We start from the raw sequence: 21,729 nt of genomic DNA on the forward strand, positions 1-21,729 counted from the left end.
CCGGCTCTGCCCCACCGGCTCCAGCGCCCGGCGGCGGCAGCAGCGGGATTGACGGGTCGCGGGGCGGTGGAGGGAGAAGCGGGCGGCACCGGGGAAGAGCCGTTCCGGGTAGCCTGTGGTCGCCGCCACGGCCGGGGCTACGCAGCTCGGGGACCACAGCGCCGAGAAGGGCTGCGCTTTGCTTCCCCCGGCCGTCCTCGAGACCGTGCATTGGTCTCGGAAGGGGACGCGCCTCGATCCCAAGCTCTTTCTCAAAAACTAAAAAACCTATTAACAACCTCCCAGGCTCTGCTATAACCACCTGAGCTTTTGATGTCCCCGATGCATACGGCCTCCCGCCCGCGTACCTCACGAGGAAACACCATATACCCGCTTTTCGTGATACGTTTGTTTGGGGCGTTTTACGACACGAAACAGCATTCGTTTATTGTTTGACCCACCGCCCCCAAACCGTACACAAAAATGAAGTGTGCTCCCACACTATTGTAAGCAATTCACGAGCTTTTTCTGCTCCAGGAAGGCAGGTGCTCCACAACGCATTGGCTATTGCAAACAAGTGAGATCCCGCTTTCCTTACATTTTTACACTGTTTTCACTCCGTTAATACCCTTTTCCCATAAATAAATATGGGCCAGTGAACAAGTGACCACAGCGTCAGCTCTTTTATTGAAAAGGTGGGTGGCTCTTAAAAGAGCCTTTGGGTCAAGGAGGTCTGGCACGGGGGAGGCTGCAGGAGTAGCTTACTTGGAGCTGGTGTACTTGGTGACAGCCTTGGTGCCCTCGGACACGGCGTGCTTGGCCAGCTCGCCGGGCAGCAGCAGCCGCACGGCCGTCTGGATCTCCCGCGACGTGATGGTGGAGCGCTTGTTGTAGTGCGCCAGGCGAGACGCCTCGCCGGCGATGCGCTCGAAGATGTCGTTGACGAAGGAGTTCATGATGCCCATGGCCTTGGACGAGATGCCCGTGTCGGGGTGCACCTGCTTCAGCACCTTATACACGTAGATGGAGTAGCTCTCCTTGCGGCTCTTCTTGCGCTTCTTGTCGCCCTTCTTCTGCGTCTTGGTCACCGCCTTCTTGGAGCCTTTCTTAGGCGCGGGCGCGGACTTGGCCGGCTCGGGCATGGCTGCGAACTCGCGACTGCCGCAACACACAACGAAACACAACCGGGAACCGACGGTGGCGCGGCGGCCGCGGGAGCCGCTTTTATAGCGGCGCTGTTCGCAGCGGCGCGGCGCGATTGGCTCGGCTTGGCGTCGTCACCCCGTGCCCAGCTTTGCCATTGGAGCCTTCTGAATTCGCGTTCCCATTGGCTGCCGAGCGATTCCCGTCTGGCAGCCAATCGGAGCAGGCGCTGCCGCTCCGCCCGGGTTGTATATAAGGCGGCGGGCGGGCCGAGCCCGGGCTCACCGAGGCTGCTGCGGGTGTGCTGCGAGCGCCGAGTGCTGAATCGCTGCGATGTCCGGTCGCGGGAAGCAGGGCGGGAAGGCGCGGGCCAAGGCCAAGTCGCGCTCGTCGCGGGCCGGGCTGCAGTTCCCCGTGGGCCGCGTGCACCGCCTGCTGCGCAAGGGCAACTACGCCGAGCGGGTGGGCGCCGGCGCGCCCGTGTACCTGGCGGCCGTGCTGGAGTACCTGACGGCCGAGATCCTGGAGCTGGCGGGCAACGCGGCCCGCGACAACAAGAAGACGCGCATCATCCCCCGCCACCTGCAGCTCGCCATCCGCAACGACGAGGAGCTCAACAAGCTGCTGGGCAAGGTGACGATCGCGCAGGGCGGCGTGCTGCCCAACATCCAGGCCGTGCTGCTGCCCAAGAAGACCGACAGCCACAAGGCCAAAGCCAAGTAAACGCCGAAGAACAACGCCCAGGAAGACTTAAGCAACAGAAACCCAAAGGCTCTTTTCAGAGCCACCTACAAACTCAAAAAAAGAGCCTGAACTTCACTAAAGTGTCAAACGTGCAGGGTACATTTTAAAATTATTTCATATAGTTAGCACGAGCCACAGGTCCGTGCTCAAACCAACCCGGCTCGGGGCGGGGCTGTCAGCGCTCCCAGGAAGCAGATCAGCCTTCCCGTAGCCGTACCCAATCCGAATGCCGTATCGGCATTACAAAGCTACCAGCGCGTTGTTTCCCTCCCCTTTCTATGCAGAGAGAAAGTTTAAGAGCGACCCTGATTCTCGCTGGTCAGTCTGGCCGTTCCCGAAATAAAACGGCACCAGCACACCACCATTCCCCATTTCCCGTTACTCCTTCCACAAAACAGCGGCAAGCAGCATTTGAGCCCTTCTAAGAAAAGGTGGGTGGCTCTGAAAAGAGCCGTTGGGTTAAAGTGTGGAGAACGACCTTTTCTTCCACGGGGGGCTTATTTCTTCTTGGGGGCTGCCTTCTTCGCCTTCGCTGCTTTCGGCTTGGCAGCCTTCGGCTTTGCTGCTTTCGCCTTCACCGCCTTTGCCTTCGCTGGACTCTTCGCTGCTGCCACCGCTTTTTTGGGCTTGGCGACCTTTGTCGCCTTTTGGGGCTCTTGGCTGCTTTCTTGGCCGCGCTGGCCGCCGGCTTCTTGGCTTTCTTGGGGCTCTTCTTCGCTGTTACCGCCTTCTTGGGCTTCTTGGCGGCGCTGGCCGGCTTCTTAGCCGCCGGCTTCTTGGGCTTGGCTGTGGCTGTTTTCTTCTTAGGAGCCTTTTGCTTCACTTCTCCAGGTTTCTTGCTGAGGCGGAAAGAGCCGGAGGCGCCAGTGCCGTTGGTCTGCACCAGGGTGCCTTTGCTGACGAGGCTCTTGAGCCCCAGCTTGATGCGGCTGTTGTTTTTCTCCACATCGTAGCCGCCGGCGGCCAGCGCCTTCTTGAGCGCGGCGAGGGAGAGCCCCTTGCGCTCCTTGGAGGCGGACACGGCCTTGGTGATGAGCTCGGTGACGCTGGGCCCCGCGGGCTTGCGGGCTTTGGAAGCGCCCGCCGCCTTCTTCGGCTTCTTGGCGGCGGCCTTGGCGGCGGGGGCCGGGGCGGCAGCCGGGGCGGTCTCGGACATGGCACTGACTCCCTGCGCTCCCGCGGCGGCCGCGGAGCCGCCCCTTTTATAGCAGCGCGGCGGGCGCTGATTGGCTCCGGCCGCCCCGCCCCGCCCGGCGCTCTGAGCTCCCGCTTATGTTTCTTGGGCTCATTCCTTCATCTGTCACAACATCGCCCCTTTTCTACATCGGTGAGGCCGTGGAAGCGGCTCTTTTCTCCTGTTGGTGTCTCCTCGCGAAAAAATAGGCATTTGCTTACCTAGGAGACAAGAAATCCCGAGTCCTGACGCTAAACGGACCTCGAGAGAGCAAAAGTTTTGTTTTTCTTTGTAAATTAGAGATTGTCCTTTAAAGTTAACATGAGTCAGGAAACTCAGTCTTAATCTTTAGGGGGTCCTTTTTACGTTAGATAGGAAAGCAAACAGTTAGAATTTCATTCTTTAAAATAAAATTGTTTCGAAGAGAGTGAGGTAGCGCCAACACTCGCAAGCTATGCCGCTGCTTCTCCTTCAGAGGTTTGTACCTCTGACAACCGTGAAACACTCATTTAGGGATATTTCTTTCCCGTACTTCCAAACCTAAAGTTTCCAGACTTTCCACACTGCCATGCATGACATGTTGCACAGCACATACTTTATCCACCTCAGAATGGGCTACCTTCTCTGAAACCCTCGGCTATTGTTAACATACCAAAAGGCTCTCTAATATCAGTGGAATAATTTGGCACATGAAGACCAAAGATTGAAAGGTTTTTGTCTGACCACAGAGCTTCATGTAAGTCTTTGGCACAAGAAGAAAAAACACTCTAAATAAAGCACACAAGTCTAAATCTGTAAAATCTGTTCATACGATTCACTAACAGGGAAAAAAAAATTGGCAGAAGTTGAATCTGCAAAAGACGTGAAAGCACCATTTTATTCATATTTTCATCCCAAGCTGGAAAGAAAAATCGCAGTTTTTGCCAGGTTCCAGATCAAGTCACAGCAGTTTCTGTACATAAAAGCTTTGGCTGCAGCACAAAGTGATGCAAAGCTCTTTATCCATGATGAGGTGACTGCTCTATTAGCACGCATACCTTCTTATCACCTAAAACTGTGGATGTATTTTTGTGTCTCTGTCAGCAGTTCCTAATTCATTTACCATGAAGTTTAATGGCCATCAGATAGCTTAGCACTGTCAGATTGCTGGTTTTGTACCTGATGTAGACAAACTGCACTGGCACAGTTCAGGTATGGTGCCAACCAGGTCCCTGAATAAAATGCAAAATCTGTAAGTGGAAAAATATCATCTCACTCCTCTTTCTCATTCCACCACCGGGCAGTAAAATTAACCTCTTCTCTTGACGATTTTGGAAGACCATGAATTCACAAAGTCCCATTCAAAAAAAACCTTATTCAGCACTTTGACCTTTTCTTTTATAATTATGGTAAAAAGGACTTTAGGAAAACAGACACATTTTTCTCTCTCACTTATGTTTTCTTTCTAACTCTTCCTTTTCATTGAAGTCCCCTAGCTGAGAAGGTATGACTGAGGCAGAGGGTGAATAAGACAACAAATTCAGCAAATCTGGATCTGGGCTTTCAAAGTATATTGGAAGTGGGATGAGCAAGGTTGACTGGGAATATTATAAAGACAAGAGACTTGACTGTATCACATTTATTCCATGTAGTAGTAGGGGACATAAAGAACTGAATAGTGAAATTATTAACATCCCCTAAAGTTTCCAGAAATCAGGTGGATGAGTGTATGTGTGCTCCTTCCCATCTAGGTCTGGTAAAATCCATGATGTCCTTTAAAAACTAAACTTGTTACAGTGTGTCTAAGATGAAGCTTTTTATACTCCCCAACTCTTCTCAATTACCAATGCCAATACTTGTGTTGGGACAGAAGCTTTTGTACTTCAGAATAAAAAAATTTTCCCCATTCTATGTAACTTTTATTTTACAAGACTAACAATGCACCACAATAGCACTTTCCTCCAACACTTTCCTCCAAACTGTGACTTGATATTCTCAAGACTGTTCTCCTTATACACACATAGTCAGCTGGAGTACAGCTTTATGTTTAAATCTTGTATAGCAGTGACAGCTACAACACCAACCATCTCCAGAGGAAAAACCCTCAGTGTATGCCAGAGCAACATTGCAGCACATCATTGTACTTCTTGTCTCACTCCACTTTTGAGTTTATCATTCTGTATCAAATACTACATGGCCATTTTGCAACTTGATGCTATTTTTTTGTAATTATTTTAGGGGCTTCTACTTATCTGATTTTCTACATATGTGTTTACTCCATTGTTTGCTATCTTTGTGACCATTTCACATACTAGCAGTCAAGTCATGTTTATTAGGGGGAGGATGCAGAAGTATCAGAGAAAAATCAAGGCATACAGGGAGATCTGAATACAGTGTCACCTCATTCAGTACTGAATATACAAGGACTGTAGTTTATGGTTCACCCTCGTCCCCCAAATACTTCGATTATTTGTGTGATTACCAACATGAAAACCTGAAGTTACGCACCAGAGGTCATTCCTCTAGTCATGATCAAGCTTATCTAAGATACATGGAAATAGTAAATGTTTCCCTGCAATGCAGATATTAAAAAGAACAGATAGGGAGGATGTTTGCTGGGAGAGATTCTCCCTTCCTCCTAATGCATTTGCCATCACAATTACAGCAAGCTTTGCTACCTCACCTTAGAAGAGGTGGACACCAAGAACCACAGGATCTCAGTGGTATTCCAGGCTGTCGATCTCTGCATGCACTGTCCAGTATGGACCGTATATATCAGAGATATCTGGTCAAACAAAAATCTGTCCTCAAATCCTACAAAACAATTTTTTGCAGCTGCTATCAATGAGATAAAGACCAGATCTGAAAGCTCCCTTAGAGAACTTCCCAGACAACATGAAAAGTATACATTATTAAAACCAGTAACATATGGCTACTAATTTGCAAAAAGATATTGTACTAAACATAATGTCTGAAAGGCAACAAGCAATTTTTGCAAGATTAGGGTAACTTCTTGATTATTGCATGACTCTTTTGTGCTAGTTAACCTGGCTCTAGGGGACAAAGCATAGCATCCACCACAGATGACATTACAAGACTTAGGAAGAGCACCTTACAGAGTTTCTGTGTTCAGCTGTTTGTTCTCACACTGATGAAAATATTTCTTGAACTTTATCTCCTATTCCTCCTCTTCCTTATGACTTTTCCACATGAACACTTAACTGCACTGCAGTTATTCATTTCACATCACCATGCTTTTCCCAAACATGTAAAACCCATTTTGGAAACAGGAGAACCGACAGCCACTTATTCAAAATTCTCAAAAATACAGTTACTTGAATCCTCCAGTTTTTGTCTGATTCATGTTTTCTCCCCTTCTCCTGCTGAGGCCCAGCTATATGTGTTAACTCTCACCATTTCCTGTCAGCAGAAAAATGGTTCAGAGATGATTCATCTAATTTCATAGGGTAAAAAACAAAGCTATTCAAAATGCAATTAACTTGTTTGCTCATTTTAACTTCTAATTTGCCACAAATCTTAGCTCCCTCCCTCCAAAGAGGCAAGGACAGGATGTCAGTCTGCTGGTGGGATCAGGATCAGGCCTGGTGAGGGGCTCAGTCCCAGGCACTGGACAGCTCCCTGGTGCAGTGGTGCCTCCCTGGGCAGGGCTATAGGGAGCACAGCAAGAGATTGTGAGTTGCCTGTAGCTTCGTGTTGATAATCAGTCGCCCTGGATCCAAACTGATGTAATTTTTGAGTATACGTCAGGAAATGTGTCAGCCTCCATATGCTTCCTGAAATATAAAAGGTGGTGAGAAGTAGGTGGACTGATTACCAATGCCCACTTGCAATCTACTCTGCTAAAGAGGAAAAGACTCCTGCTGAGGAACAGATTTTAGGGAAAGAGACTACTATTTTCTAGGCTCCTTCGTGATCACTCACTGTGAGAAGACCTGCCTACAGAACGGTTGAAGAAGGAAGTGTTTCAGGTGCAATGTTTGGCCTGTACTGTGGCTAAAAGAAGAAGGATGCTCATCTCCAGACATCACTCTAAAGAGGCACAGTTTTGCTTTTTGAGACCTAATCCATCTCCCTGACTGTACTGTGTTCAAGTAAGCTCTGATAATTAAGAGGACATATCTACCCTTTCAGCCCGGTTCCAGTTCTCCAAATCTGCAGAGCTGCTTCAAGTGGGAAAACATTTTTCTAGAGCTATACCAGTTCACTATAGAATGTTGTCATCTGATCTGAACAATCACTTGATCTCTGATGTGCTGCAAATATAAAACAATATCCAGGCTGCAGGGGACCCCTAGGATAGCACAAGAGATGCTAGTCCTGTGGATTTATCTCAAAATCTGATCTAAGTATCAAGATTGTAGTTGGTCCTTAAAAGGCAGAGTTCACAAACACTCTCCAATGCAGGTTTGTGAAATTCAGAGCCTTGATCCAGGCTGGACATAAAGGCCATCCCAACAGCCAAATATGTCCTACCAATACTGAGTTTAGAATGAATGTATTTATCCAGGAGGTTGTTCTGACCCTCATTTTAGCTCCAACAGTATGTCTGGCTCAGCCCAGAGGCTTAAAGACCAAGAGACCCACAGTCTGACAGGCTCTCAGGCAGGTTTTTTTTCTGCTGTTGTGGCAGATGAAGTATTTAGTACTAGTTTTAATTTTTAATTAGCTGATCTTCTAATCCCTTTTTGGACACTTCAGTTATATTTTTATGCTTAATCTCCTAGGATTTATGTTTTTTTCTGTTTTCTTTAATCAGACACACAGGCAGCTTTTTTAATAAACTATCTCTTCCTCAACCTTCCCTCCTGTTATCAGTGTCAGCATCTCTCCCTTTTTCAGGCCTTTCTGGGATGGGCAGTAGCCTGTGTTCCCAGCATGGTAACTTCAGCCATCTCCACCCATCTGTGAGTATTTAATTCTTCCAGCTGTTCCTTTGAGCTTCTTCTTAACAATGTTCAAGGTTTCCAAAGTGCTACCATGTCAACAAAATGTGCCAGTGCTCCTGTCTTTCTTCCTGGGCTTCAAGCTCTGATATTGAGGCAATCACAGCACTGATTTGGTTCTCTGGCCTTCTCTTTGAATGCTAACCCTCCTGTTTTATGCTATCCACTGATGCATCCTTTTCTATAGGTTACACAGTTTACTATGTCTTATCCTTGAGGACATTGTCCTGAAAAATGGCACCTCTGGTTGCCTTTCCTCCACTCCTCAGTTAAAAAACTCACTGTCAAACTCCTACATGCTCATAGCCAGATTAGCCCATTTCTTTTTGGATCCAGATTAGATCCATCCCTCCTGTGGAGTGCTCTGTAGTACAAAAGTGTTCCCAACTTTTGCTTTGCTCTCATTCACATTCTGAAACCACCATCCACATCCATTGCTGGTTGCAAGCAGCATACCAGGAACTTTTCAGCAGCAGAGGAGCATAGACATTCTGGTTTTCATTTTCTTCCCCAGGAGCTTACATGTCTAGACCCAATAGCCAGGACTCTCTTTACTGATTGTATCTGGGATAGGTTAGGAAAAAAAAAAAAAAAAGAAAAGAAAAAATGAGGAGAACAAAACAAAACAAACAAACAAAAACCCCAACAACAAAAACTCAAAACAAAACAAAAACCAGATAAGGAAATACTTCCTCCCTCTCCCCCCCCTTTTTTTTGTTTTCTTTCTTTCTTTGGTTTTGGGGTGAGCTGGTTGGGGGGGTTGTTACTGGACTGGTAAAAAGAGGTATTACCTGCTCTTTTCAAGGGCTGCACTTGTGGTAAACACCAGAAGAGTTTACCACAATTCCAAGTATTTGTACTTCCAAAAATCATGCAATTTTTAAAAATTGTTTTTTAAAACTGCATGTGTTTGCAAACCACAGGGTCACATAGCCATTGCATGCCCTTGTGGCTTCTGCCAGTCATGCAGGGAGTATCTGCAGGTACAGGGAAGCACGTTCTCTCCCAAGTTGCCTTTCCTCCCTTCCATGTCCTGATCATTTGTTCATGAGGGTGCAGGAAGCAGGCTGAATCCACCCAGGCCAAGAGCATCTGCTGACATCCCTATAGTCTCGTGAAATTGCTTCAGGGACACCAGGCAGCTGAGCACTCAGGCACAGCTCACATCTGAATTAGGAGCATGGGAGAAACACCGAGCTCCTGTGCCCATCGTCTCCTGGCTCTGCAGCCGGCCACTTCTGGAAGTGTGCTTCCCCACTTCTGGAAGCACAGGTTTCCAGACCCCTGGGAGTGGGGACTTGCTCCTGCCAGATCTCCCATTAATAGATTTAGAACTGTGAAGACATCCTTAACTCGTTCATGAGACTATCACTCCCTCTTTATAAATTTCCCTTCAAAGAGTTTATATTACTGACATCTATTCTTTCTGACTAGATCTGAGCAATGTGTAAAAAATAAGTCCTGAGGCCCTCACACCAGGTTGTGCCTTAATGTTAAGGCTAGCAAAGGTACAAAAAGATCTATCTGCCTTTAGTGAGGAAGCATGTTCCTTTCTCCCTCTGTCGAAGTACACTGGTAATAAGTCAAAATATTTCTGATTATGCTTCCCAGCCCTGGTGGTTACCAAGAGGAATCACTTTACAGCCATCGTATTTTGAGAATGGAAGACCTGACCTGAAAATAAAAGTCCTGGCTTGACAAAAATAGTAACAATTTGGTTTGGTTTTTTTCTTCAGTTCAGATTCAGCCATTTAAAACTGAATCTTAGTCTCCCTTGGCCTAGAAGAAAGCGTTAGAACTGTGATGCAGTGATGTTATCCATAACATTCTTTCTTTGCATTCCAAAGTGCAGCTCTGTAAACCCCTATGTCTACTCTGTACATGTGCTCTGCTAATGCTGAGAATGTGACTGACAAATTGTCACTCACAAGAATGAGGGGGGACCACCTTCTGCACACTTCTCAGTGCAGCACTGACAAACCCGTGGACTTTCCTTTCCCTGGTCCCACACAGCTATCGTTAAGGTAACTCTGTGAAAGGAGTACATTAGCTGAAAATAGGCAAGAGAAGATACTTCTTCATACCATGAGTAACTGTGAACTTCTGGACTTTCTGTCCCAGGAGACAGTGGAGGAAGCTGGTGTCAGCAGGCTCGAAAGGGACCAGAAAATCCATGGGCAAGAAGGGCCTGTTATTGAAGGGGACAGGCAGGGATGTACCACTGCCACACACAGTCTTCCACAACAGCATCTCCTACTAGCACTGCTGGACAGAAAGGGCTAGTTTAAGGGACCATCTCTGGGCCAGAGCAGTCCAAGCATCAGTGGGACAGGATGCGTGAAATTGGAACATGAACCTAAAAAACCTGTGGGACATTGGATGAGTCAGAAGAGGGATAAAGAAGTGCTGTCTATAATAAGTCATGTATTATAGAGCAGGTGCATGGAAGAGATGGACTGAACCAGCCTTTGGGGTGGCTGTTTCTTCTCCTGGCTCTAGAGGGAGCTTCAGAACATGAATAAACTCACTTTGTGTGAATCTCTAAAGAGGGCTGAAATTAGGTGAGATGGATCCCTATCTGAAGTTCAAGGTAACAGTTTTTAACTTTTCCTGGGCTTCTTTAGGCCATTGTGTGTCTGTCATGTTTCTATGTTGCCAGATGGGAGGGTTAATCAATGTAATGAATTCTGTAATTTTGTTTTCTTCACAGCGTATTTTTTATTTGGAATGTTTCCTGCTGAACTTTAATCCTGAAAGAATAACAATATGAAAGTAACAATAACTAAAAAACAAACAAACAAACAAACAACAGAACAGCCAAACCACACACACATTCACACAAAACCAGGTCTTGCAAGTGTGTTAAAGGAGACCTGAAAAACTTAAAGGACTCCAGGAGCTGGTCTTTCATCACAGACCAAATCTTTCATTTTTCTGGTGACCTTCCTCAAAGGTAGCACCAGTTTCTGTAAGTACTGTGGATAAATTGTCTTATTTCATGGGGAATGAATGGAACGATGACAAATGACTGTGACCATTCCAGGATAAGTCAAACCCCATTTATGAAATTTGTGGGGTTTGAGTTGAATATTCCCAACACAAAGTCAGCATCATGCTAAAACTGGTATGGAATGGACATGCAGACCTGCAATGCAGCCACCATCTATCCAAATCACTCCATCTGCAATACATAAATTTGATTACAAGTTCTCTTATCTAAGTTATTTTTGCATTTACAAATGCCCATGTATTGTTAACAATATTAGGTATCCTTCTCGACTAGCTGCAAATGATGTACAATAGAACAGTTCACTAATCCAAAGAAACAAGAGAAGAATTAAAATTAAGTAAAAGCTCAGATTCTAAAACCATATTATTTTTCTTTCAAATATTTAAAAATAACTACTACAGCTCATTAAAATAGTAAAAGAAGTTAAGTTTTCTTTACAAAATTTATTTCAGACAATGCCAGTGCACTGAGATCCTATATCATCTCATTACATTTAGGTTTTATTTTTTTACATTCTTGGTTCAATGTCAGAGCAAGTGGGTTTTTTAGCACATTTAAAATAGCACCTCCCAGCGACTGCCCAGGTAGCTGGCAGGGAAACACACAAGGATGTGGGGTGAACCCAGTCACTGCAGCTTTCTGGCCTTGGCCAGTGACAGGTGTAGAGACAGGATCAGGAATTTTCCACTGTGAAAATATCAGATGATGCCAAATCCAATTATCTTGGAAAAGGTACATTTTCCTAGCCCTTCCCTCCACCACAAACGATTAGTGAATTATTGCTTGGTGCCTTCAAGTTTAGAGTTTTTCTAGGTGCCCCCAAAGCTGACATTTGTTACCTCACATATCAGAGTGAGGTGAGGAACTGAGAACAAGAACTCAGGAGCAAGAGATAGCAAGAATGCCTCTGTTAGAGATCAATAACCTGAACAGCAACATGCCACTGGTAAGAGGCAAATAGAGGAGCCAGGTAAAAACTTGGTCCTGTGCTGCCTGATGGAAACACAGACACTCTCATTTCCTAGCTAATAAATGCTACATCTACCCAGTAATATCTTATCCCAAGGCTTCCAAGATCAGTTTTGGGGATTTACGCATGAGTCTTTCCAGCCCATTTGTTTTCTTGGTAAAGACATGGTTTTGGTGGCATGCTTCCAAGCTGAGCTGCTTTTCTTTCCTGTTCAAACAGGGTCCTGTGGGCACTGCCCAAATCCCCCAGTGTGAGAGACAGAAATGCCCCCAAAGGCTCCCACACCAACAGCTCATCCTCCTGCACCAGAGGACATCAACACCCCCCTGGCAGAAGGAAGACTGCAGAGCAGTACATGAAGCCAGTTTGGGTAAACATTGCAAGATTCAAACTTGGCAAAGGGGAATAAGAAACCACAGACGCGTGTGGTTCGTGTTCAGTTGCAGGACACAGGGATCATTCTAGCCTAGACCCCTACAGAAATGAGGGTTACAGAGCAGGGCTATTGGTAGTTTTGTCAGGCAGTATCTTTTGAGCTTCCTAGGCAATCTCAGCCAGAATTTGACAAAGCAGCCAAGGTTTCAAAGACACTGACTTCTTGCAAATTTCATGAACATAAATAGTTTAGTAGGTGAGAAGAATCCAGACTTTTTCTTTCAAGAGAAATGTTGCAGTGTGAACTCAGCCATCAAGAAGTCCACAGGAAAAAAGACACAAGAAACCAGGCTACCTATTTTCTACTTTTCACCAGTCTACAAGGCTTCTTTGCAACTCTGAAAATATGGTAATGGTTCTCTATTTTCTGTAGTCCTTGAGGGAATGGGTAGTCAGACTTGCTCATTGTGATGCTGTTGCTGCCACTGCTAAGACACTGAACAGAGAAAAGTCCTCCAGCAGCACTGGTCTCAGTGGAACCTGCTTATGGCTGCACTGAGTTATGTCAGCTGTGCCACAGGCAAGGCTGGAGGCATGTGGCCTGAGTGGGAAGTTATGCATCAGAGAAAGAGAGTCTTATGCCATATAGCCTGCACTGAAACATGTGATTAAAGGTGTCAAATGGCAGCATAAGCTGGTCTGTTTAAGTGCATTGCAGAAATTCACTCCCCATGTCCAAATAAATACTTGATCTCTGCAAACACTGCTTGCAGTGTTTTGACAAGGTAATTTAGGATAGTATTTTTGTTACATGAATGCTTGCTCACAAAGCAGGTACAGTCAATGCACTTGACTAATTTCTACTTTAATGGAATTACCAAGAGGTGTTCCGATCCCACAGGTTTTTTGTTCCCCCCACCCTGCTCTGCTCTTTGCAACTTTCTTCAAACCCAGCTGAAATCCCACATACACCGGTGACCAGATCCCAGACCAGCCTGTCTCATTCTGAAATGCTTTCAAAAAATTAATTTGGATCAGCTGGTGAGGTTACTAAAAGCTGATGCAGCCCTGTTAGCCACAATTTGCTTTCTTTGTTTTAGTTTCGGCCTATTCAAATTTCCACTGAATCTGAATTAATAAATTGCTGTGAAGAGTTAAAATTTGTCTTTGATTCATTTGAAAAAGAAAATTAAAAAAAAAGACAGCTTTTAGCTCCAGGATGCAGCAGTTAAAGTTGAAAGTACCAACAATGACAGACATTCCCTGTTAAAAAGATGGTATTTAAATGTAAATTTACTCACATTTTCTCAATTATTTGATCAAAACAATGTTAATAAAAGAAGTGTATATTTGAAACTCCAGCTTCAGATGTTTCCCATTTGCATTCAAATGTTACATCGCAGTTGCTCCAAACAGCTTCAGCTCAGACACTTCTGCAATGTATCCCTTCTGCTGGAGAGAACAACAGCATAAAGACCAGTCCTTTCTGCCAAAATCCACTGAAAGGAAAAGAGCTGAGGCAATAAAACATCCTTCCTTCCCTTTTCTGGTCACCTGCTCCCACAAAATACCCTCATGCATTTCAAGAGGATGTGGCTAGATGGGAAAGGGTGGAGCAGAGGTACAAATTTTGGCCAGAGGTGTTTGGCCACCTGCTGTGCCCCTTCCACCATCAAGTCCAATGCTTCACAGGTCAAGAACAAAGACAGCAGCAGCAGTGGGGCTGGGTGACAGTGTACAATAGGCAGGATGGTGAGGCTTCCACCAGCTTGCAGGATTGCACAGTGAAGGTCAGACCTACCCCACAGGTCTTGAGATCCCTGATAAGCTAAGATTCCCTCCATGCAGGCCCTTGGGACTACTGGTGACTCAGCAGATGTGCTCACATCTGGGCAAGTGCACTAATGGCACTAAAAGCCTTTCAGTCCTTGGGAAGTGCTCAGAGAAGATGCTTCTTTCCCATCCTGCTCCCATTCCCACCTGCTCACCTTTGCTGGAGCAGGTCTCTGTAGTTATCAGTGGGAGAGAAGACCAGCACTCTCACCAAAGGGATGTTTGTGAGTGTCAGCAGGGGCGAGAATAGATCACAGAGTACTGTAGAAGGGCAACTCCCTAGGAAATAAAGTTTCTCATTATATTACATGTTTCTTTTTTTAAAATGAATTTGGTATCTGTAGCTCCTCATGTGAAATCCACAGTTTCTGGGTATGCACCTCACTGTAGGGGTGGATTATGGGTAAACATTCTCTTTAGATGGTGAAGGAGCCCAGGGATGATTCCTGTGAGAAACCATCCTAGGCTGAGACCAACATCTTGTCTTGACTGAGGTGCAGATCTTTCAGTGGGCAGGAAACTCTGTGAGGGAATACTCTAAAAAAATGAATCGTCTCTTCTGCACTCTAATCAGGTCCTTGCCCATACGCTGAGCAGGGGTTTCTGACAACATTTTGCAGCTGAGCATATTGTAAAAAGAGCACTGGGAAAGGAAGGAGAGAATCCAAAACTGTGTCATCATCTTGGGCTCCTTCTAGACCTTGTTTTTTTCCTTTTTTTTCATTATTTCATTTTTACCAAAACTCATTGTCCTAACAAGGACATATCTGCAGGCACAAGTTCTAATGCAGAGGCAGTTACATGAAAATAAAAAAAAAGCCCTATTCTATTTGGGAATGTGTGAAAGAACTCTCATGTCTATCAACTGCAAACCCTTGCCAAGGCAGATGGGCTCCAATTCAAGCATATGCTTGCTAAAACAAAGGGCAGGGCTAAAGTACAGCTTCCTTCAGTGTCAAACTCACCTTCCTGTTAACGTGCAGTAGGTACGAGATGTAACAGACCAATATTGCATATTTAAGCAATGCTTCAAAACAATGCTTTCTTTTTTCATGTCAGTGACAGGTTGAAGTAACTCTCCAATGCTATTTATTTTTTCAGTCACGTCTCATCTCCTGCAGGTTCTCCCTGACAAAATACTTGACACAATGTTTCACAGTAATTTTAAAATAATAACAAACCAAGATGCCATTGAAATAAATAATCCCAGCTTTCTCTTCTCCCTGCCTACTGTCTTTCAGTTCTTGTCCCTTTTTAAGGTCAGCTCCAGCTACGCATCTCACAGATTCAACAGTAAAACCTCACCACTCACTGACAGCTAGATAGCTTTCAGATTAGACAGGTCAGGGGAACCCTAGGGCACAGCCAGAGATTCCCTGTCAGCAACAGTCCTGAAGAGTAAGAATCTGCCAAATAAGAAAGTAGATGTCCCATCTTCAAGCACAAATGAAATGTCCCCAGCAGCACAGTCCCTCAGCACCACAGGCCCAGTGTCAAGACAGACACATGCCACTTTGGTCTAAGCAGGGCTGCACCACTTAGTGCCATCCAAAATGCTTTTCTTCCTGATTCCGTCCAAAAACATTTCTTTGATTAAAACTGACCCTATGGTTAAGAAATAGAGCAAAACCACAAGGAGATCACTCCTTTTGCAGGGTGCTGCATGTTTTGTCTTCTGAGAAGGAGAAGGGATGGGAATTCAGAGCAACAGTCCTGCTGTGGAGCTGCTTCCCTTTTATGGAGTGACTGCTGTGCTCCAGCCAGTCACACACACAGTTGTCTCAAAGAGCTTGGATTTTAAAAGTACACTGGCCTTGAAGGAGTAGCTGGCTGGCTGATAGCCCCACTGGCTCTAGACGTGTGGTGGGGGGAAACTTCAGTCATCAAGCAATTGGCGGCTCCAGCACAGAGTAAAGTCAGTTGCTATTTCGGGAGAGGAAAGGCAACTGTTCCCTGCAGGGAATGACTGCACTAGCTCAGTGCCACGAATAGGCTGAGATTTCTTTTCTTTTTTTCCCTTACACTTCAGGAAAAGCGAACACACAATGTTCATTCGCAGGGATCATTTCCTGAACATGATGTGTGCTCGCTGTCCTGCAGGTCACTTTCCAGTGTGTCACATCCTTCTGCACAAGGGAGAACAGGAAATGGCAAACTCCCAGTATGAGGCAAAGCATTCCCGTCGCAGCAATTGGTCCGCGGGAGCTATAAATTGGTCTCCTCCAGAAACAGATCAAAATTTGTCTTTTGGGAAGTCAGCTGGAAAACTGAAGGTAAGTTTGAACCAGTAATTTTTGGAGTCTCTTCAAGTACTGTATTAGGAAAGCGTTTGCAGGTTTTGGACTAATATATAGCTTTATTGTCAGGGAGATTTTTCTCTAAGAGCTGTAATTGGATTTGTTTTCCTTTGTGCTGGTATAAATTAGTGTATTCAAAAGATATGCATCACTACATGGTTTATGCTATATATATTGAATGACTGTTCTACTAATGCAGTGAGATGGTCGCTGTTGTTACCTGAGAGAGTTCCTAGCAATTTAATTTTCAGAACAAATTGTGAGAGGCTACAGGAATTTATATATTTCATGATCATCATATTGATCTGTTGTTATGTTATTGGTGATACACTCATTGTTCATTTTATTGCTGTTATCCATTTAAACTAGTGTTAGTCACTGTGCTTTTAGCTTTATTTCTTACTATGTGAAAAAATAATAGGACACTTTCCCCACCTAAGAAAAGCACAATGTACCAAGTGATTTAAATGGCCCAATGATACCAAGAGAGATTGGGGTGATTTTCTGAAGGGCATGGGGAAAGCCTTAAAGGATTCTGTGTGAGATGGATTAGGACAAGCACTGAAAATTTGCAGTGAGAATTATTTACTTATACACTTCAGGATGGAAAGACTATTTATGGTACAAAGTTTTTTCCTTCTGAAACACTGGGATTCTGCAGGATGAAGCCCCAAGGATCCAAACTATGTAGTATAACTTCATGAGGAACCAGATACCTCCAATTCACCCAGTACAGAAGACTTAGAAGTGAAAAAGTGACTGCAGCAATGAGCAGTTTTACTTAGTTGGCTTCTTTTGGTTATGAGGGTATTACAGACTGCAAACAGCTTTTTAGTCCTATGGTTAGACCTTGTAAGGTGCAGAGGCAGCATAGCTGTGTGCACAATGCAGTGTTGTGAAGTGCAGAAGTTCTGCTCCCACCAGACAACTGGTGGTGCTACATCACTCCTGTTGACTCCCTTGTCTCAGTTTCCCTGAAAACAGGGTTAAGGATGCTAGCTTACTTTGTAGAGCATTTTGCAGTCCTAAAGAAACCTGAAAATGCTTATGGGTATATTTCTTTCTGTCCTTGTGACAAAGAACAGAGACAGCAAACAGACATCACCTAGCACAGAAACCCTGAAGATTCACCTTTTAGAAGGCAAGACAATCTCCTGCTATCTTTCCAGTGGAGGTTTGCCATAGCCAGCAGTTTTCAAGCCTTTTCTATTCACAGGCCCCTGCGTTTCCCATTCCCCCATCCCCAAGGGAGCTTACACTAAAAATGGGCCTGCTTTTCTGATGTGCCCTTCATGAACCCTTTAAACAAGGTCCATAGGCCTCTCTGCCACTGTCACTGGAGATCCATGATCACAGGTTGGACTAAGCACCAAAGAACAATGGTTCCCATATTTGTCCAGACCCTGACGCCAGGTTACAATAGAAAAAAAATGCTGCAGGACCTTGAGTTATTTAGGCTTAAAGAAAGGAAGGATGTTCACAATACCCATCCAAGGCATCAGTGAGCTGCTTACCTCTGATATGGAAAAGCCAGGCCTTGACTCCACTCAGTAACTTCCCTCTGTCCTTCTTTAATGGGAAATCACCCCTAAATAAAAACCTGGGATGGTGGCTTTTACCTCCTTAGAGCCTGACCTTTCTCATAAAAGATGCCTTTGTATATTGCAGATCCTCTGAATCCCATCACAGGGGCAACACATTAGTTCTGGCAGCATCACTACTCCAGGCACTGAGTCACTTAGTCTCAAGGGAATTTCAGTCCCCAGGAAAAAATGTTTTGTGTCTTCACAGAGATAATGGCAATAGCACCAATAGCACCAATAGGACTCCAGCCCTTAAGATATTTTAGTCTTTGCAGGGAACAAGAAAAACATGTAAAAGTTTCTCTGTCTGAAAGTTACAATGGAATGTGTAATTAAATGTGCATGTGCCTATGGGCACTTGTGTGTACGTGAGTGTGCATGTGTGTGCAGACGGAAAACCTTTCTTATAGCTGGGAGAAGCAACAAAAATTTGGCTGGATGCCATCCCTGAAATGATAGTCCAGACTGAGCATGTCTCATGGGGTTTTTTGGACAAAAATCACAACCCAGACTTCTCTTTCTCTGGACAGAAGCCATGGAAAGAAACAGTGCTGCCTTTCCGCAAGTGCTAGACCCCACGCACCACTTCCACATAGCACTGCTGGATCAGAGGAGGAGGCTGCGCGGCCACATCGCTCACCTTCACAAGGCAGCTCGTAAACTCAACAAGCTCCGCAAGAGGTCCCTGATTGCCAATGTCAGCGGGAGCACCCTGACTGCCGCAGGAGCTGTCACAGCCATCCTGGGGCTGTCCCTGAGCCCAGTGACGCTGGGAGCCTCTCTCCTGGCATCAGCTGTGGGTCTGGGCCTGGCCACTGCTGGGGGAGCTGTCAGCATCACATCTGACCTCTCCCTAGTGCTCTGCAATTCCCGGGAGGTGAGGAAGGTGCAGGAAATTGCAACAACTTGTCGGAAACAGATGAGGGAAATCCTTGGTTGCCTGGAGTTCCTTCGCCGGGGGCAGGGCCCAGGAGACCCTACACTGTGCCAGTCAGAGAAGAGGGCCTCCATCTCGCTGTACAACTCCGTCTGCTTCATGGTCTTCTGTGGCTCCCACAGCTTCCTCGTGCCAGAATACACAAAGGAGGTCACAAAAGTAAGCCAGGCTGTGCTGAAGGCCAAAATCCAGAAGCTGGCTGCCAACCTCGAGACCTGCACTAGGGCAATGGATGAAGTCTGTGACCTTCTTGAGTCCAGAACAGAGCTTTCCCCATGCATGAGGGGACTGAACTTGGGTGCTAAAACCACTGCTGAGATCCTGAGACAATCCAGCTGAAACAGTGTTTGGTTCATACTAAAAATGAGTTTGGAGACATTACATTACTAATTGTGACCATTAGCACTGCTATCTGTTGCTATGGTAAAATTTGTGGTGCTGATGCACACAGGTGTAGACATCTTGCGTGCTTTATCTATGTCTGAACACAAACTCCTTCCTGATAGGAAGCTAACTTCCCACACACCCCACCAACTGACAATAGACACCTGAATCAGGTTGGAGGTTATGATGGACACATGGACTATGACGGACACAGCAGCAGATCTCAGAAGCTGAAGGCTGGGGTAGGTGGATGTTCCTCAGACCCATGTTTCCCCAGCCATCTGCCCAGCTCTGCTTCCCCAATGCAGCAAAAAGAAGTGAGTCAGGAAGCTGATGAAATACCTGGTGCTGACTGAACTGTCTGTAAACAAGTTATGAATCCATGAGTGGTACAAGGACTGGGGTACCCTAAAAAAGCCAGCAGCTGCCAATTTCCAATAGAGTACAGTCCCATTACCAAGGTACATCTGGAAAGGCTGTAGGAAGAAGCAGCTCCAGATATGACAGACTGTATGGATGGTTCATCATCCTAGGGTGAAATAGCAAGGCCAGAATTTGTTATCTGTTTTGAAGGAACCTCTCCAGACTGCAAATTGTGATGTTTGTGTTCTATTTATTTACACAGGATTATTTTAAGGTTTTGATATTGTATTTAAGGGTGTATATAGTTCTTTCTTTAAAAAGGATGTCTCTGCTCCAAAGGAAAGCAGTTCTTTGAGTGAAAGCAAGTCTGTGGCATGTGAGAGCAAGTTACCTGCTATGTGGCTGTGAGGGAGGGCAAGTCCCTGTAGGAAAAGAAAGTAAGACCTCAGTGTTGATAGTTAAAAAATAGGTGAAACATGATCAACTGGTGGCAACAGATCTGAGGAACAGAAAGAAAAACAGGTCAGTGACCCTGGGATCAGAGTCTGCCTCGGGACATTGGTAGAAGAAAGCAGTTACAACTCTTGCGGCAGGAAGGGAAGCGTGGGTTGGTGTTACTGGTCTGAGCTGGAGCCCAGCTGTGATGGGAGCACATCAGAGATGAGGAGGTGCCAGTCTCCATGCAGTCAAGCAGCCTGTGAGACCCACAGTGGATTATCTGTGAGGAAGGAGGCAGCACTCATGGAGAAGTACACATATTCCTAGCAATGCTTCCCAGGGAAGGTTTCATGTTAGAGAAATATATACTGGTACTAATATTCAAGAGGGGTACAGAGGAGTAGTGGCAGAGCAGGAGCAGGAGCTAGGAATGAGACCCTGTTTTAAGTGACTGTTCCACTAAATATGACCTTTGTGATTTTTGACCCTCAGTATCTCAGTTCCCTGTTTAAAAATGGGGATAGCAGCACTTCCCTACCTCACAAAAATGTTTCTGGGACAAAGACCAGAAAGCGCTCAAGTATTGTGATGATGGGGATCATGTCAGTACCTGGAAGAGGTACAAGGAAGAGACCCTGAAACTAGCTTGAGGCAACAGAAGAGTTAATGCAGGGATAACTCCACCTCCAAAAGCATGCCCCAGCAGAAAAGGGAAACTTCCCTGCACAGGCATGAATCAAAATGATCAAAGAACCCACTATGTAATTCTGTAACCCTAACCAAATTCTTAGGAAGAGCAAGACTCCAGCTCACAAAGCTTGAATCCTTGCCCTTTTTGTCTCTTATTCTCATTACATCAACATTCACATTTATACATAGGAAGAATAAAAGCTTTAGTCCCTCAGAGTGTGACTCAGATGCTTGTAATACCTGTGCCTGTTTACCAGAAATAAACAAGTACACTGCTGATTCGATTAAATGAATATGAAGCACTTTTGTGTCAGTGTTTCTCTGCACACCGGCATGTGATCACCTTCCTGCCCACCGGCTTTCATGCCCCAGAGATTGAAGTCAGGGATCCATATGAGCAGTTCAGAAGGCAAGGATAAGAGTGAGGTCATCAGCTCCATGTCACACACAGCTGGCATTTGTGTATGAGTGTATGTTTTTATGTCTGTGTGAGTGCACATGCTGGTATGCACATTGCACATGTACACTGTGGATTTTGGGCTCTGACATGCAAACACTGAGGTACATTCATCTGAGCACATAATCGTGGTTTTAGAGTGTGAACTGCACACTATGCAAAGGCAGACACAATGCAAAATTTTTCCTAATGCTTCAGTTTATCACCAATGACTCCATCTTTACTCAATAACTCCATCTTATCTTAACTCTATCAGACCAGTTACAACTTTAATATGCTTCTGGTTTTATCATCATAGAGACGATTATGTAACATATACTTATCCTACCTGCTCCCTAGTTTTCCGACAATGCAGTTTTGTCCACACACAACACAAGAACACAAGAAACAACACAAGAACAACAGCTCT

At 45.5% G+C, this 21,729-nt stretch overlaps 3 protein-coding genes and 1 pseudogene across 3 annotated transcripts; 2 read left to right on the forward strand and 2 right to left on the reverse strand.

Moving 5' to 3' along the window:
- Window positions 1-652: 652 nt before the first annotated feature.
- Window positions 653-1,158, reverse strand: LOC126645251 (histone H2B 1/2/3/4/6). The gene has a single exon (XM_050325450.1). It carries the CDS (start codon window positions 1,119-1,121, stop codon window positions 741-743), a length of 381 nt encoding a protein of 126 aa, XP_050181407.1. The 5' UTR covers window positions 1,122-1,158; the 3' UTR covers window positions 653-740.
- A 297-nt stretch (window positions 1,159-1,455) lies between these two features.
- Window positions 1,456-1,941, forward strand: LOC126644943 (histone H2A-IV). The gene has a single exon (XM_050324816.1). It carries the CDS (start codon window positions 1,456-1,458, stop codon window positions 1,843-1,845), a length of 390 nt encoding a protein of 129 aa, XP_050180773.1. The 3' UTR covers window positions 1,846-1,941.
- On the reverse strand, window positions 1,842-3,022 carry LOC126644942 (histone H1.10-like; annotated as a pseudogene).
- Window positions 3,023-16,276: 13,254 nt separating this feature from the next.
- Window positions 16,277-21,151, forward strand: APOLD1 (apolipoprotein L domain containing 1). The gene is made up of 2 exons (XM_050325318.1): window positions 16,277-16,444; window positions 18,582-21,151. The coding sequence occupies exon 2, from the start codon at window positions 18,587-18,589 to the stop codon at window positions 19,325-19,327; it is 741 nt and encodes a 246-aa protein (XP_050181275.1). The 5' UTR covers window positions 16,277-16,444; window positions 18,582-18,586; the 3' UTR covers window positions 19,328-21,151.
- The last annotated feature ends 578 nt before the right edge of the window (window positions 21,152-21,729 follow it).

The sequence above is a fragment of the Myiozetetes cayanensis genome, unplaced genomic scaffold, assembly GCF_022539395.1.
Source record: "Myiozetetes cayanensis isolate MyiCay16 unplaced genomic scaffold, myiCay2020 scf3, whole genome shotgun sequence".
Lineage (NCBI taxonomy): Eukaryota > Metazoa > Chordata > Aves > Passeriformes > Tyrannidae > Myiozetetes > Myiozetetes cayanensis.